This window comes from Suillus subalutaceus (assembly GCF_016647625.1).
Source record: "Suillus subalutaceus strain FC151 chromosome Unknown DFJ58scaffold_86, whole genome shotgun sequence".
In the NCBI taxonomy this organism is placed as follows: domain Eukaryota; kingdom Fungi; phylum Basidiomycota; class Agaricomycetes; order Boletales; family Suillaceae; genus Suillus; species Suillus subalutaceus.
In genome coordinates this window covers 162753-180509 of record NW_024540335.1, presented here as the reverse complement: position 1 = coordinate 180509, position 17757 = coordinate 162753, and the positions used below count along the sequence as shown (strand labels likewise).

The 17757-nt window shown below is 47.6% G+C and overlaps 3 protein-coding genes across 3 annotated transcripts; 2 read left to right on the top strand and 1 right to left on the bottom strand.

Annotated features, from left to right (window-relative positions):
* Positions 1 to 3570: 3570 nt before the first annotated feature.
* Positions 3571 to 10242, top strand: DFJ58DRAFT_485641 (uncharacterized protein). Its single transcript, XM_041380615.1, has 28 exons — positions 3571 to 4438; positions 4494 to 4666; positions 4718 to 4768; positions 4820 to 4882; positions 4936 to 5029; positions 5079 to 5373; positions 5428 to 5467; positions 5522 to 5766; positions 5821 to 5942; positions 5995 to 6020; positions 6073 to 6118; positions 6172 to 6543; positions 6595 to 6890; positions 6939 to 7008; positions 7065 to 7133; positions 7184 to 7506; positions 7555 to 7636; positions 7686 to 8078; positions 8135 to 8226; positions 8281 to 8515; positions 8569 to 8777; positions 8837 to 9101; positions 9154 to 9234; positions 9286 to 9300; positions 9352 to 9400; positions 9450 to 9830; positions 9892 to 9953; positions 10008 to 10242. The coding sequence occupies exons 1-28, from the start codon at positions 3776 to 3778 to the stop codon at positions 10152 to 10154; spliced, it is 4959 nt and encodes a 1652-aa protein (XP_041241691.1). The 5' UTR covers positions 3571 to 3775; the 3' UTR covers positions 10155 to 10242.
* Positions 10243 to 10519: 277 nt separating this feature from the next.
* On the bottom strand, positions 10520 to 12199 carry DFJ58DRAFT_798363 (uncharacterized protein). Its single transcript, XM_041390677.1, has 6 exons — positions 11993 to 12199; positions 11852 to 11944; positions 11681 to 11794; positions 11282 to 11618; positions 11087 to 11241; positions 10520 to 11030 (listed from the first exon to the last, which is right to left on the bottom strand). Exons 1-6 carry the CDS (start codon positions 12146 to 12148, stop codon positions 10641 to 10643), a joined length of 1245 nt encoding a protein of 414 aa, XP_041241690.1. The 5' UTR covers positions 12149 to 12199; the 3' UTR covers positions 10520 to 10640.
* A 3984-nt stretch (positions 12200 to 16183) lies between these two features.
* Positions 16184 to 17719, top strand: DFJ58DRAFT_485539 (uncharacterized protein). The gene is made up of 5 exons (XM_041380614.1): positions 16184 to 16488; positions 16548 to 16989; positions 17043 to 17074; positions 17126 to 17466; positions 17529 to 17719. Exons 1-5 carry the CDS (start codon positions 16242 to 16244, stop codon positions 17619 to 17621), a joined length of 1155 nt encoding a protein of 384 aa, XP_041241689.1. The 5' UTR covers positions 16184 to 16241; the 3' UTR covers positions 17622 to 17719.
* The last annotated feature ends 38 nt before the right edge of the window (positions 17720 to 17757 follow it).

Below are 17757 nucleotides of genomic sequence, written 5' to 3'. Positions count from 1 at the left end.
AATATGATAGTATTGGGTTACTGGAGTTAGCAGATGCTGCCAGCGGATGTTCGCAGCGAGCGCGTTGCAGACCCGCATTCCAACTTGCTCAGAGAGTTGAAATTCCCCAAGTCTGCATTGTTACAAAGCATTAATAAAGGGAAGCTAACATACTAAAAATGCGAGAAAGAGATTAGTTGACATGTTGAAAGACGTGACGAGGAGAAGATCGAACTGACAAAGTTGAACGTAGTAAAGGAGTAAGGGATGGGAAGCATGCACATTGCGGGGATACAGAAGTTATATCTTACCGGTCGGTGACTGCAATATTGAACTGAAACGAACATGTTGAGTAGAGTTTGAGGGTCTTTTCATTACGAGAGCCGTTCGGACTTTGTTGGCTCAAGGCTTGAAGTTGGTCAAAGGAACTGAGTAAGGTCCGACTGATAACAGGGTACCATGAGCTCGTGCAATAGAGGGGATTAGATCAGTGGCGCAAATACTAGGAGAGCATGGTGTTAGATTCTCTGACGATTTTTAGCGCCTGATTTCATTCAAACTTACATTTTCAGGTCGCTTGTCACCACGTGAATGTCCCGTGAAGAACGGGGCGTTTTTGGCAGGACAAGTTCCGCGAGGACGTATCTTGTTGTGAATATAGGCGCTCGATACTGTCACGCAGGTTCCGGCCGGAGCGACGTGTGTATCCCCAGGTTCTCGCTGCAAACTATTATTGCTGGGTCATGTACGTACATAGAGAAGGCGATGATGATCTCGTGGGACTGAAGTTGGTAACTGTGTGTACAATTGAATGGTCAGTCTGCCCTGTTGTGCTAGATGTCGAAACGATCACCGTTGGGGAGGTCTCGTAGTGTCACGGAATTCTTGGAACTGATGATTTATTATCTCGGAAAGTAGAACCATCTGATCAGATAGCTTGGTGAATCGAAGGGTCAAGATGTGATTGCATAATATACTGCGTAGACGATGGTGCAAGATACATAATACTCACTGAAAGGAAGGCCGAACTTTGTTTTGGGCAAGAGACCTTTAGTAGTTTCAACATGTGCTTCAGGGACGAATATTTGAACAAGATCGTATTCTTGGCTGATGATATTGGGACTCGGTCACTCGGAGTCTACTGTGAATGTCATTGTCCAGCATGGTGTGATGGGTATTCGAGATAAAAATGGATATTCTATGCTGTTCAATCAGAGGAGTGGCTGCATCGCTGTGCGATAAGTCGTGTAGGGCCACATCCGTAGCAGAGCCCGCTACCTTTTGTCTTAATGAGTCACACCTAAATAGTACTTAGTTACTTAGAACGAATAATAAGATAAAGCCTCAAATCCAACAAACAGCAAGCAAACGAATCAAATCTCCGCGATTGGCATGAATAAGCAATTTTTCTTCCCCCGCAGCCAGGAACATATCCCTAAAACAGGCGTCAGACAACGCCGATGATAAAGAAGATAAAACCTCACGGAGTATATTACCAAGTAATAAACGTTGTTCTGAAAATCCCTGAGAAATCAACGCGCAAGCCAACTGAGGAGCACATTGCACAGCTCCTGCTTCGATGCAAACGCCGGAAAAAAAAATGACGCAGGAGATTGACCTTCATTTCTTCTATATGCAGTCCGTGATCATACGCGATTCGTGATAATTGAACACCATCAGCTGAAAACAGTGACGGCGACATAGCAGTTTTGAACAATATCTCTCGGATCCTGCCTTCTGCTTTGACACAGTCATCAGACTTGGAAGAACCCGGCTGGATAGCAATATGACCGTTGACCGAAGATCCGTATACCGAATTGTTATCATCTGAACATATAACGACATCAATCAATTGTAAGACTTACAACAAACTTACCAGAGCAACATTCATATTGTGCAGGCAATCGGATTTCTCAATGATTCTCTGTTATATCCCGACAATACGACATCCAGTCACAACCAAAAACCACATCGCTTGGCGCCGTGTCAATCACAGAGAGATTCGTAGAACCATCCGATATAGTAATTAAGGCTGAAAGGGGATGGAATATATAACACTTCGTCGGCGAAGACGGTGGACTTAAAATTGAGAAGTAACAAAAGACGAAGAAGAAGCAGACAGATAGCGCGAAGCGGCGACGTCGAGACCTTCGAATGTAACAGAGGGCGCAATGCTGATGTAATCACACCATCGTCCTATTAATGCCGACACAGGTACCGTGAGAACTTGGTATCATTTAATGGGCTCGTCAGAATTCCCCGTCTATTTGTGAAAAAAACAAGAAAGGCCCTCTACCTAATGGTAGCGGGATCAAGAAAGCAGATCATTTGCTGAGCGCAAGATGCCGATATCATTTGCCACTTGCTGCCGCAGTGCGCGGCCGCGAGTGATGCTGCGCGCGGCGGCAAGCTTGCGGGAGTGCTGACGTGATGAGGCATGTTGATACTGCGTACCGTCACAGTCAGTTGCAATTCTGTCTCTGATTTGGACGCAATTGCGTGTTTTTTTTTAATTCCAATTTGTGTCCATTGAGCCTGATAGTAGGACAGTACTTTCCAATCTATGGGACCGGGGCCCGGTGTCCCTTCTATGTACTCTCTGAAATCGCGAATGCCCTGATGCTGAGGCGCACCATCAGTCAGCCGTTGTCGCCGGCCGTTTTAGATGCGCATTTCAACGAAGATGAGATGATGATTCTATCTATCATGGTGATATTGATTGGCTTGTGGTGATGCAACGCGTTTCTCGTCCGCTTGCGCGGATTGTTTCAGGAATCTAATGGAGAGTGTTGTTGGGGAGACGCAATGTGTTTGTATGCATATGTGGTGGGTGTAAATTTTCCAGCGTTAACCAACCATAAAGACATTAACTCAACTAATCCTTATCTTATCTTGCAGGACAGGCGGGCCGGTGGCCAGTGGGGCACCGCGTCTTAACAGTTTCGGCCTGCACCACAATCAAATGAGATGCGGGATCAGTTTCGTAAAATGCGTAAATTCCTGCCCAGGTCAGTAGTTGAATCAACCACCTAGACAAATCCCCAAGGTCACCTGCGACCAGTAAGTACTGACTTCTCAGCACGTTGAAGGCTGGAGCTGTGATTAACCCACCTCAGGTATTGTCTCGACCAACCAGATCACACATGCCCCTGCCGTCCATGAACCCCAGGTACCTGATAGTAGGACGTCTGGCAATATTACTCACACGAAAATGCCAGACAGTTTGAGACAAACGATTTTCATGCCCTCGCTTGATACATTAGAGTGACAAGACAGTAGGCCATATATGAAATACATACCAGTGGTATCCGTTCTTGCAGACCCGGTGCTACAGAATTGTGATTGAAGATGGTTCGCTCGGCAGTTTTACCAAGTTCCGTGCAACTACCACTTCCGCGCCCAATCTCTGAATTGCCGCGCCTTGCTGTACCCTACTGGATTACTGCCACACCCATTAAGTTACCACATACCGCTATCTTATCAAAAATCATATTGAAACCCTTTGATTGGATGAAGTAAACATTTGTCGGATAGGGTCAATGCGGCGGTACAGATGCGGCATTTCGAAATCCTAGAAGGCCCCATAAGGCCCCGTAATAAGCGAGCGTGTTGAACTTTCAACGTGTTCATTACTAAGTAGTCTCTGTTGACGAGTTTACTCACTACCAGTCACTACCTTTGCGACTACCACTTCAGCGAGCCATCACTGGCGCTGCATTTTCGTGCTTTAATCCCGACTTACTTCAAACTTCAAAGTCGTACGGGATAGCACGTCCAAAAACCTATCTGGAGAGCCATGGTGGTTCAATTGTGTCCAGGCAGCAATGCACTTGATTTATCAGATGCTTGTGTGCGCACCTCCCTTGGTGCGATCGTACCCGCTGCGCTCATCTTAGCGCTATGTCTCTTCTCCATATCCCGGGTTCCTGCATTCGTTCGTCCACTTACCAGCGCTATTAATTTGCCCTTCTGCAGTTTTTTGACCTTGCGCGAGGCCGAAGCTCTAGATAGTCAAGGGGAAAAATCAGGCGACGTTGTCGTCGACAACACTGTTCCTTTATGGCGCACCGTACTACTCTCGTTTGTCGCTTTGCTTCAGGCTCTCGTTTGGTCTGCTGCCGGTGCATACGACATCATCACGAACAAGGCTGATATCTGGACGGGTATCGCCCAACTTCTCATTGCTGCCACTTGGATATATGCCTCCTGCAAACCCATCTTCTGGCCCAAGCCAACTATCCATTTCGATCTCTTCACCCTGTTTATGCTACACTTCGTCTTTGGCATCATCTTGCTTGGCGGTACTTTGTATGACTACGAGGTTTTTGGTGTCCCATTGCCTCCATACCTCCCATTCTTGGGCCTCATTTTCAATCTCGTTGCCATTCTGGTGGTCATGACCGTCGTAGGAAACATGCCCTTTGAGCTGCCGAGCAACCGTATAAAGAAGGAAGATATTGTGGGCTGCTGTCTCTTTAATTGCCTACTTACTGATTTTCTAACTCGCATCATAGTATGTCAAGTACTCGCCTGAAGATTATGCTACTATGTGGGAATGGATCACGTTCTCATGGGTCTACCCGCTCATCACTCGTGGCTCGAACATGACCATGACCGAGGATGACGTTTGGAAACTCAGTCCCACCCAGCAATCCCGTCCGGTTTTCATCAAGTTCAGCACCATCATGTACGTATATGTCATCCTATGAGGCGACTCCTTGTTAATGTCAACTGTCAGTCGTTCTTCTCTCCTTCGCCGTCTGTGGGCTGCCAACTCGCAGGATCTTCTGTAAGCCCCTTGCCCTCTTTTACCGAAAACGTCACTCAACGCTCGAGTCAGACTGGATTTCGGCCTGACTTATGTCAGCGTCATATTCACCTATGCCTCGCCATTCTTTTTAAAGTGAGTACTACTTTTTATCATATTTACTTGCTACCGGGCTCAACGATTCTCAGGCGCATCCTTGATGCTATCGATGATCCTACCGCAGAGAACCGGTCCCAAGCATACATCTACGCTTTGTTGGCATTCCTGTGCACGATGCTAAAGGTATGTATCTAAGTCATCCACTCGGGAGCTCTCATTTATGTCGCATCAGGCGGAAGCTGATGTCCAGCACCTGTGGTTTGGGCGGCGAGCAGCGACAAGGATGCGTGTAGAGCTGATGGCTGCCATCTACGACAAAGCTCTCAAGCGTCAGGACTACTCAGGCATTATCGACATGGACAAAGCCAAGGAGGCTGCCGACAAAAAAGCGGGGATCAAGCCTGTTGAGAATCCGAGTGCGGATGACCCCAAGGCTGGCGCGGATGTCGGAAAAATCGTCAATCTAATGGCTGTAGATGCAAACAGGATTGCCATGATGGTATCTGGCGCATATTTCATCTACGGAAGTCAGTTGTATTTGTCCTCCCTTGTGTTATAATTGATTTTATCGCTGTTGATAGGTCCGTTCGAGATTATCATCGCTACGACCTTCCTATACAAGTAAGGAAGTCCACTCGTGTCAATCAATTCATGCATCTCACCTTCTATTTACAGTCTTCTGGGAATATCTGCATTTGCGGGCTTTGTCGTTCTTCTCGCTGGCTGGCCCTTGAACAGCTTTGTTACTAAACGCAGCATTCGCATTCAGAAGGGTGTCTCTGCTTCCCGAGATAAACGCATGGCTGTCCTTAACGAGCTCATCAGTGCTGTCAAATTCATCAAGTTCTTCGCATGGGAGGACCGCTGGATTAAACGGACCATGGATGCACGAGGGGTGGAGATGAATTGGATGGTGAAGGGTAAATTGCCGCATCGTCGTTTTTTGGAAGTCGACTGACGTGCCATTTCACTAGCTCGAATCAACTCAGTGATGTTTTCCACGATCTGGACCTCCGCTCCTATTTTGGTGTCGCTCATATCGTTCTTCACCTTCGTGTACCAAGGCAACCAGCTGACTGTGTCTGTTGCATTCACGGTTAGTTTGGTGATCGTGGAATTTAGGTGGGATTACTGATGCAGTTTTTCAGTCCATCGCGCTGTTCAGCATGATTCGGTAAGTCGTGAATGATGTATTTATCTCGTTCTGTGGCTTATGTGGGCGTCAGTCAGCCGTTGAATGTTATCCCAGCTTGGATTGTTCAAATCCTACAGGTGTGATGTTATCATTCATTTTTAAAGAGTTGTATTTGATGGCGGGCTTTCAGACTGGCGTTGCGTTGAAACGTATCGAGAAATACCTCGAGGAGGACGAAGTCGATGAGCAGGTGTCTTCCATCAAGAAGGCTCGCGCACCCTATGTCGATGGAGAGGATGACGCCCTTTCAATTGAGAATGGGTTCTTTAAGTGGAATGAGGTTCCCGAGACACCTGAGGAAAATTCAAATGCGAAGGGCAAAAACCACTCCCGTACCAGTTCGGGCGATGGAAGTGTGACTGCCGTTGATTCCGAGGCCGCGTCCATCCGATCGTCGCCCGAGGATCATAGATTCGAGCTCAAGGATATTTCGATACAGTTTCCTGAGGGTGAGCTGTCTGTGATTACTGGACCGACAGCGAGTGGCAAAACTGCTTTGCTCGTGAGTGAAGTTCCTTCCATTTAACCCAAATTTCACATGACGCTTTGTTAGATGGCACTGCTGGGCGAGATGACTACCATCAGCGGCAAATTGACCATTTCGAAGAATACGTCGAAAATCGACGAAAACGGATTTATGCACTCATTCTCATATGCTGCTCAATCACCTTGGCTGCGTCATCAATCCATCAAAGATAACATTCTGTTTGGGCAACCTTTTGATGAGGAGAGGTACAACGATGTCGTCGAGTGCTGTGCGCTGCTGCCGGACTTGAATATCTTGGAGGATGGAGATGATACTGAGATTGGCTCTAGGGGGGTCAGCTTGTCGGGTGGCCAAAAAGCTCGGTGAGGCATGGGTTTTATATCTTTGTTTGGAATGCTCATGGTCTTCAGTGTTGCCCTTGCTCGTGCCGTGTATGCTCGCACAAAGTATGTCATGTTGGATGATCCATTGAGTGCTGTGGTGAGTGTCACTATCTGTCTCTTCGTGTGGCGCTCTCGTGCTTATATTGTGAATAGGACAGTCATACTGCCCGGTTCTTGTACGAGAGACTCTTCCGCGGACCGTTGATGGCAAACCGTACGGTGGTATGTCTGTCATTCATGATGATACAACGCGGTGTTAAATCTGTTCGCAGATCTTAGTCACTCACCACGTAGAGCTCGTGCTCCCTGGCACTTATTACCTCGTCCGCATGCTGGATGGTTGCATCGATGCCCAGGGTACTGTCAAAGATCTCCGTGCGCAGGGCATTCTGGACCACATTGCGCAGGATTCCGCTGCGGAAGTTAAAGAAGAGGAGCCTATAGCGGCCACCGAGGCCCCCGTCGAAGCGCAGGACGACGCCGAGGCAGAGACGTCTGCAGAATCAAAGAAAAAGCCTCGAAAGCTTGTGAAGGATGAGCACCGGGAGGCTGGAGGCGTCAAGTGGTCAATTTATAATGCGTACTTGAAGGCGTCGTAAGGGTTTTGTTGCATTTCAAGTGTTGCATGGCTAACTACGGGCAGGTCGTACCGAACGTGGTTTATGCTTGGGATTCTCATTGCTTGTTCGCAGACCTTAGGTGTTACTGAGAAGCTCTGGGTTCGGGTTAGTCGATACGCTATTTTTCATTATCGGCATCTTACGTTTGTCATAGCAATGGGGTCAAGCATATGGCGATGGTGCCGAGCTAGGTCCACACATCATGGCACCCTCTGTATTGACCGAGAATGAGGCGCTGATGAACGGCTACGTGCCCTACCATGACCATCGACACTACTCGAACAACTACTTCCATGTTAATGCCTCTGGCTTCAACCCCATCACGTTGCCTGACGTTCATGAACACCCGCTATTCTACGTTGGTGTTTATGCGATGATCGGGTTTGCCACCGCGACAGTCAGCATATTGTCGACTGCTATTCAGTACAACGGAGCGTTGAAAGCATCGAGGTCTATTTTCCACAAGCTCTTGACGGGCGTCGTGCACGCCACGATGCGCTGGCATGATGTCACCCCGGCTGGCCGCATGCTCAATAGGTTCGGAAAAGTAAGGCTAAAAGCACTGTAGTTTTGGATCGTCAACTCACGCGAGGTGGTCTCTAGGATATTGAAACTATTGATACCAATCTCGCGGGTTCCTTATCAGCTGTCAACTCTTCATTGGCGACGTTTGCGGCTGCGATTATCACCGTCGTGTAGGTCACTGTTCACGTCTCAACAAATCATGTGCTCACACATTGACTTCCTAGTGTCTTTTTCCCGATTTTCCTTATCCCTGCTGTAGTCATAGGTTTCTTCTACCGCCTGCTAGCTCTCGGGTATCTGAAGACTGGCAGAGATCTTCGTCGTATGGAGTCTAATTCCCGGTCGCCTATCTTCTCTGGTTTTAGCGAGTTGCTCGAAGGTATTGTTACGGTTCGGGCTTTCTCTGCTGAACAGCGCTTTTTGGACGACCTACACGACAAGATCGACGTTACTACCAAGGTAGACTCAAATTCAGTTTTACTGTACGATGACACTGACGGTTGCTGTGACAGATGTGGTACAATTTCTGGATGACGAATCGATGGCTCTTGTTGAACTTTGATGGGCTCGGTGGGTTGGCTGTGTTGACCACCACTCTCCTTGCGCTATCAGGCTATGTCTCAGCTGGTACCGCGGGTTTGTGTATCACGAGTGCTATGACCTTCACCAGCAGTGTTTATTGGGCTTGTCGGTTCTGGACTGCACTTGAGCTTGATTTAAAGTATGTGGGGCTGATTTATGATGTTCTTATGCTCATGTGCATCCGTCTCGCCCTTTCAGCTCCGTCGAGCGTGTTGTAGAATACCTCGATCTGCCGCAAGAGCCTCCTGCCATCATCGAGTCTAGTCGTCCTCCTGCTTACTGGCCTTCTAGCTCGACGAAGGAAGGGTTGCTAACCGTCGAGGATCTAGTCATCAAATATTCGCCTGAGCTCCCTCCTGTCTTGCATAACGTTTCTTTTACTTTGAGTGCGAGGGAGCGAATCGGGCTTTTGGGACGCACAGGTAGTGGAAAGTCGACTTTGGCGATGAGTATTCTTCGCTTTGTAGGTGATGCTTGGTAAAGGACGGTCTATGTTTGCTGAGTTGATCTGTTAGGTCGATCCTGTCAGCGGTCGTATTCTGATCGACGGGATTGATATCTCTAAGATTGGTGTCCATGACCTTCGCTCTCGTCTGGTGAGTTTGCGATGTATTACTTGTATATTCTGTTGCTAATTTGTATATCAGACTTTTATTCCTCAGGTGAGTCTATATTGTGTTGCCGCGCCTCGCATGAGATTGATCTAGCGGCAGGATGCGACTCTGTTCTCGGGCACATTGAGAGATAACCTTGATCCGTTCGGTGCGTTAACATTTCTGGTTGTGGCATATAGATACCGAACCTCTTTCAGGTGAACATGAAGATGGCGAATGTTTGGACGTGCTGTACCGCGTGCAAATGCTCAGTCAAAGTGCTCACCAATCTCTGCACAACTCCCGCACACCATCTCGTGCATCCACGCCTGAGGGTCTCGCCTCTTCTGCTGCCTCGGTGGCTGTCACTGACGTATCAGTGGAGTCCAAGACGACCATCACACTCGATACCCAGGTGTCCGCAGGTGGCACAAACTTCTCGCAGGGTCAACGGCAGCTCATCGCGATGGCGCGCGCGTTGCTTAGGCGGAGCGCGATTATTGTACTTGATGAGGCAACAAGCAGCATTGATTTTGATACCGACGCCAAAATTCAGGCAACGATTAGGGAGGAATTCACGGATTCCTTATTGCTCACGGGTTAGTGATTTACTTTGGGGGATTGGCTGGTATTCACTGATGTTATGCTTTTCTTTCTTAGTCGCGCACAGATTACGCACTGTGATTGATTACGACCGTCTAATTGTGCTCGATGCAGGAGAGGTGCGTGTTATAATAAATTGTGCGGGCTCACACTCAACTCATTTGTGACTCCAGGTTGCGGAGTTCGACACACCCTTGAATCTGATCCAGAAGGAGAATGGTATTTTCAGGACGATGTGTCTCAAAAGTGGAACATTTGCTGAGCTTGAAGCGGCTGCCAAGGCCAAGGCTGAACGCGATGCGGCCAATGCTAAGGCCTAATTGAGTACTTGACTGAGTGCTTTGTGATTAGTCGACTTGTTTTGTATGTTTAAAAGGATTTCAATCTTGATTGTCTTATAATCAGGCATGAGCTGAGAGCTGAATGTTAAGATCTTATGCCTCTGACAAGGCTGATTGCTCGCCTTACTAAAAATTGACGTCATTCTCAAGATCTTGCAGATCTAGCTTGCGTCAAGGGTGTCTCTTACGTTCAAGTTGGAGCTTTGTTGGAGCTTACAGTGCAGTGACAGCCCCCGTTTGCGTTGTCGCTTGCTCGAAGATGCGTGTCGCGTACTTGATGTTGTATCGCGCACTCCATTGTTGTGTATCGCGCAATCTATTAAAGTTCGTTTTGGAGCGTCATATAGCATGTTATAGTTCCCGTGTTATTACTACTTTCAAATGCTCGTAACAACGCTGTAGCACAACAGCACAGTTGCAACTCTAGTACTGTCAACAATTGAGCTAAGTATTCAGATTGAGGAGTTACGAGGTGTCAATTTGGGGTTCGTCTGTTTCAGGCAACCCAATCCCGGGGTGGGTTTTGGCCCATTCGAGACGTTCGTCCACCCAGATTTCACAATCGTTAGAAGCCCAGACGTTTACCTGGAAGTACAACTGGTCCGTAAGCCGACGGAAAGGACGACCCATGTCATACGCCTCTCTCCACTCTGGGTATCGGGCAGACCCTTCCATCGCTGAAAGAAAAGCAGCACGCAAAACATTTCTTTCTTCACTGGTTCCGCCTTCGTAACTGGATTCTGGGTCATCCGCATCTTGCAGCCATCGCGGGATCACTGCGCATTCCCATAGAGGCGCAACGGTGGCTGCTTCAAAGTCGATAAAGCCAGTTACTCGACCTGAATCGGTATCGATCTATCACATGCATGTGCGTTGATGATAGGCATCATAAGGAGTATGCATAGACGTACCATGACATTTGATAAACGGAAGTCGTCCAATTTTAAGGAAAATGGTCTTTGTGGAGTGCTGATGTTGGCAGGTATCAACGTATCACCGGGATAGACAGAGCACAACTCAATAGCCTTTCTCATAACACGCTCCCCAAGTTCAAGTCGGCTCTCTGCTAACTGAGTAGGGTCGCATTCGTGAAGCTCCGAGAGAACGGTGGAACGGCTGATTAGAGATGAATTCGAGTTCTGCTCGTAGATTGCTCGAAAGATATTCAGTTACGGTAGAAAATGGACCTCTGTTGGGATCGACGTTTTTTGAGATGGGCGCGTCGGGAACTCGGACAACGCCGTCGAGAGCACGGTAGAACGGCGTGCTGATTATTGGTCCAACGAGGAATTGAGGTGAAAGAGGACTCAAGTAGAGAGATCCTGAGCTTTCAAATCGAAGAGAGAATATCTCCAAGAAATAGCGCGCAACCTGTGACACTACGGTCTTCTTGACCTCTTCGGAGAGATTTCCCCAGTTATTGCTAGCAGGGGTCCCTTTAATCTTGAATGTGTGATGTATGAGTGAAACATCACAGACGGGTCACATTAGTTTTGGCAACCTACTTTATCCAAGATCATGTATTCTGCCCCAACAGGATTCGACGCATCAGAGTTCCATGCATAGATTCGTGGAACAGGTATATTTGTGAACGCAGCAAGCATCTTGCATGTCGCGACCTTTCGAAAGAGCGTAGAATCTTAAACACGAATAACATAACGTGTATTTGTAGCTACCTCCGACTCAAGCTTGTCCTTTGGAAACGCAGGAGAGGCCACTCGAACGACGGCCTCAAAAGGAGTACCATCCAATCGCAAGATATCATACACCTATAAAAATATCAAAGTATAATCCGTGCCATGTAAGGCTAGACGGACCTTGTGATAACCTCCTTCAGCCAGTTTCTCCAGCTTGCAGCTTGTCAAGAAATAAAGATCAACAACCGATTGCAATTCAGCAAGGCTAAAGGAATCCGGTTCGCCATCTCCATCGTATGAAAATGTAGACATTCGATCATATGCATCATTGCCCATGTTCTTCGAGCGTAATCACTGGCAGTAGTATGTCACGGAGGTGTGGGAAACTTAAGGCACAAAGAAAACTACGGCAAGTAACCTTCTTGCTTTTCATCTTTCGCGTTCACCTAGTATGCGCTGCAAACCTATGCATCTATCCAACATATATGACCACGCATTTCCAATCGTGTCCACCCCGTCCGCGCGTCATGGTGCGCAGCGCCGATGCACGCCCTTGCTCGGTGTCAATTGTGTCCACTCAGTCATGCTGTGCACTGTGCAGCACTGACGCACCTGAGCAAACGCCAGACTACTTAGCGATGCTTACTACGCTTCGGATTCCTCCCCATGTGCATCGACTAGGTCTCCAATAAACTGCATATGTGCCATATATACGTATGACGCGACCTCTCGGTCGACGAAGGGATTAGTGAAAATGCACGGCCGTTGAGTTTTGTCTCCGCTCTTTCTATGATAAAAATCAGAGTTTATATCCTACATAAACTGATCAATATTGACGCAGCGTTTCTTGTTTCTCTCCACGACAGAGTCTTATGACTCGCACACGCGTTTATGAGTTTTTGCTCGGCTGCCTTTTGCAACCCTTCGGGTATTCCTACTAATACTCACTTCAGACGGGAGAAATACTCGGAACGACTCACGAACTGGAAAGCGACCCGAGGGCACGTCCAGTTCTGCTCCGCCCTTCAGAACCATCCTTGACTCGGAAGAATTCGACTCACACAAGCAGCGTGCTTTCAATTGTTCACCCTATTCGTGCATAGCACCTTACAGCATGAAGGTCAAATAACTCTTGTCTGGGGAACTTCTACAGGAACCACGAATAGGCATCTTCAACGAACACCGAGCGCCAAACTGATACTAGTGGATTCACAGATACGCGCTAGAACCTTGTATAACTATAGTCGTATCAGGCTAAATGGATTTCAGTCATGGTCTGCCCACAGCCTCAGGATGGAGAGCCACCACAAGCCACCCTCCGACATCTTCTCCTTCAAAGTTGCAGACTACTTTCATAAAATATATTCTGTACGTCCTGTAGGAAGGTGCATGATGTAAAATCAACGATAGTGATATCTGGTTTGAACATACCAAAATTTCCTTACTTCTTCTTCTCGATGGCCTCCCTGGCGCTCTCGCAAGCGGAGCATGCCTCTGTCGTGTTTTTCACCCATTTCCTGTGGGTGATATTCTGTGTCACGCCTCCCTTTGTCTCAGCTGACCCACGTCCCTCGCAAGTTTCGGAACATTTGGGGCAGTAACCAAGCTTTGCGGCTCTCTTCGTCGACTTGTTGCATAAGCAGTGATGCACATTGGGCCAGGGTGGCATGGTATATGGGATTGGACGTTGGTAGCTGCAATGTGACTTCGCGTGAGGGTGTTAGAGAAAAATGGCTCAGTAAAGCGGAAGAGTGGGGAGATGTAATACAGTCCCAGGCGCAGTGGCTGTATTTAAAGGGGTATCAACATTAAGAGAACTTCAAGTTGATCATGCTGGTACTACGCAAATATTAATAGAACTTGGTCACGCTGTATGGATTTGATCAAGGGTTTGCCAATTCATACAGTGTGATCAAGCTCAAGTCCTATTACAGCTGTGAACCAGTGGGTGACTTTCCGCAGCATTCAGAATCCTAGATATCGTTTCAAATCTTATTTGTCAGAAATTCAGTTCACAGTAATCAACATCTAGAAACATGTTCCAAACCTAAACATGGGCGACGACAACATGGACCTATGTCAGCTATGTCACAGGCTTGAGCTGGTGGCGGATGAGATAGATGACGAAAATGAATTCCGGAGGATAGCTGTACTTGATGCAGTCATTTTTTCAGGAGGCGACGAATCGCGATGTGAACGCCTTGCACGCCGACGAGCAAAAAGAACACAACTCATTCGAGGTGACCTACTTCATAATCCCCGTGCCAATACGTTTTGGCAAGCTCTGTACTTGGCTCGCAATGACGCAGTCGAAATACATTCCCCCCTCAAAATGAGACGTACATGACAATTTATGCAAGTATCGATCATACCGGAGGTTTGCGACATCATCGACACACGGTGTTTGAAGGCGTGATTTGAATCTAGAACTCAGTCACTGGGTCGGTTTAACGTGCGGACTTGCAAAAGACTGACATTTGAAAATTTGACAGATGACTCGGATCTTGGAACTTGGTCATTGATATCATATGGAACTTGATCACGCTTCATATCAATGACTTAGAACGATGCGCCCGAGTGCGCCCGGCACAGTTGTTAAAGCCCAGTCATCCAGATGAGGTACCTAAAATCCGAGGCGGGGGGACCAGGGGGGAACCAAGGAACTTGTGATGAGCACCCCACTCAGGCTGTTAGCGCACTCCATGTTCAATCCCATATTCGTAGTTGTGGTAATAGGCTGGCGTGCCGCCCCGTGCAGCTCCAAGTTACTTCATATCAAATAACAACTCACCTACTAACCCAGTCGAGCTCATCACGCGGCTGCCAGATGTCGTTCCTTGTCTCCATATCATCATCTTCGAGCCGCTGACACTGAAAGGTCAGCCTCCAGTATCCCTACTTTTTGGTGTAACGGTTATGCGCGGGTGGCAGTCTGACCTAGTACTCACATATTGCAGGCTTCGTTTTCACTGTCTTGAGTTCAATATCGTGGTCACAACCGAAAATCATTCCGCTGTCATGCATTATGGTTCGATAGACAGCATGAGGTACGTAGGGAATAACTTAAAGATGGGTGATCATCGTCCGCTGACTCTGTTGGTTTTCGTAGTACACTTGTATTGTGCAATCGTATTCTGACCTTGTAACATCAGTCCTCTCTCAACTGCGCAATCTTCGCCTCTCCTTCAGAACCTTTAATCAGAACCGCCTGGTTCTCGAACGCCGTGCCCTTCGCCAACAAATATAAGCTCTGTCGATCATCCCATCCCAGCGGGACGTTCTAGTCCACCTAGAAGCCGGTCCAAACATACGGGAATCTAGACATGAGTCAAGAAGCCACTGGAACGCCCACAGCAGCCTGATACCACAAGAGTGCAACAACGAGCGCCAGGAAGATCATGCCATAGTGGAATGCGCAGTCGGCCCAGTACGCAAAGCGGCGAGTACCTTGTAAGGACTCGAGATAGCCTGGGCGGAATACCACAAGCTCGAGCTTTTGCTAAAAATCGGACAGTGCGTGAGACGTCCGGAAAGTGCCGCATCGTGCACCGCCAGCTGAAAGTTGAAGAAACCGCCCTCGCACGATCTCGATAAGAAATCCGGATGAATACATGATGGAAAAGGAGTCAATATCATGTGTGAGAGAGAGAGAGGTAGATAACACGAAGTCGGAGTTTAGACTTGAAAAGCTTTTGTTATTACTTCACGCACTGCACATGCAAGTAGATGGCAAATATAAACGTTGCAGAATCTTATGATCCAGTGACCACTGGCGCTAGTAGCATGTCAGAACCAAGGTGTCACAACTTGAGGTGTGGGAAACTCGTACGGAAAACTATTTTAGTATCAACCATACGCAGGCACTTGCACCTAGACCATCATGATGAGTCAATATCGATGAGTCAGAATCCTTCTGCGCCTTCAAGTTGTCGACATGGGATGTGACCATTACATGTTTGCAAGGGATGTAAGTACTGGTTTTTCCGCGTGGGGTATGGCTGACGTTCACCTGACGGCGGCCCATAGCTATTATTATCGAAGGGCCTGGACAGAGGAGTATAGTGCAGGGGAAATCCATTCAACTTGAAGGAGATTTGCCAGTTGATTCTGAATGGCTTCGATAAACAAGCAGTCACCTGTGGGGGTGAAAGTATTGCGGTATGCGTACATCGTAATCTGACATATTTTTGCTGTTGACACATGCACCGGCACTTGTTAGCGTCATGAGCATACTCTGCGCTTTGGAGCATTTATGATGGAGCTGTGTACTTCCGATTCGTCGGGCCCAGCAATGCATCACGATTACTATGGATTATTAAGTAAGTCTTACAATGCTGCATAGACAAGGCTGTGTGATCATGATGTGCTGACTGCTACTGTCACCCCATGACGTAATACGCTGAGCAGCGCACTATTAAAAGTTGTTGGAATGGTTATTCTTTTGATCTATCACCAGCTTTCCATCATCATGAAGTACTCATTTCTTGATTATGTGATTGGTCAATGGTCGGCGTTACCCCTAGTGGAGACGGCTGATCTATCTGGGAAAACGGTTCTCGTTGTTGGCGCAAATGTAGGCATTGGACTGGAGGCATCGAAACACTTCGCTCGTATGCAACCAGCGCGGTTGATAATCGCCTGCCGCAGTGAGGCAAAGGGAAAGGCCGCTTTGGCTGGTATGTATAACCATTTAGAATGAATTTCGTGTGAGATAATTGACGTCTATTTTCTGAAGAAATCGAACAAGAGACCGGATACAATGGATGCGAGCTCTGGATAGTCGACCTTGCTAAATTTGCATCGGTGACTGCATTCGCTGACAAATTTGAGAAGGAGGGGGGTGATTTGCACATTCTGGTCATGAATGCAGCGATTGCACTACCCATTTACCAACCCACCAGTGATGGCTGGGAGACCGTGTTGGTCTATTTGATTTTTTGTGCGCGGAGTTATGACTCATATTTACGCTTCAGGCTACAAGTCAATTATCTTGCAACGTCATTACTTTCGTTGCTCCTCATTCCGCAACTAGTTGCTGCGGGGAGAAAGTCTTCAACACCTTCACGGATGGTAATTGTGTCCAGTGGTGTCCTCTACTGGATTACACCCGCGGAAGAGGTCAAAACCTCCTCGAAACCACTTAAAACACTAGGAAGCGAAGATTGGTGTATCCCCGAGTAAGCAAACAAATCAAACTTCGCATGTATCTGTCTTACTCGTCATCTCTCAGGCACATGCGATCCCGGTATCCTGAGTCAAAGTGTATGTATCACCTATATTCTCTGCCTATTCCAAGCTGACAAATTCAACCAGTGTTGAACCTCTTCTTTGTTCGTGCCTTGACGGACAGGTTGCAAACCATCACACCACTCAGTGCGGTAGCCGTGACCCCAGGATTCTGTTATTCACAACTACGGCGCGTCTGGTACGAGAAACCGACCTTTTCATTTGCCAAAATAGCGCTCGCTATTCAGGAGCGTCTCCTGGCGTGGACGCCCGAACAAGGTAGCCGTCAGCTTGTATTTGGTGCGGTGGGCGGACGAGACAATGAAGAGAATATGAAAGGAGGGTTCGTAAGCAGCCATGGTCGCCTCGTAGAGGTCGCCGATTTCGTGCTGAGTGACGAGGGTCGTAAAATGCAGGACACTGTTTGGGTAAGAGTCAAAATCCACTGATTCAACGATTGATCACTGACATTTCTGACATCGCCCATCAGAAAGAGACGATAGACATTCTGAGGGGCGTTTCTGACAAGATTGCTCCAATAGTCCAGGACTATCTGGTAGTACCTGACTCGTCCATAAACTGACATGTATATGTGATGTATCTCTTTGTATTAACTTGTTCTCTGTACTTGACGTTCTCGACTGGTCTCGCTAATGTGTCTTGACCGTGATTTGTTTGTCTTCATATAGTTGTGCTAGATCATTGCATTCATCTTCCTA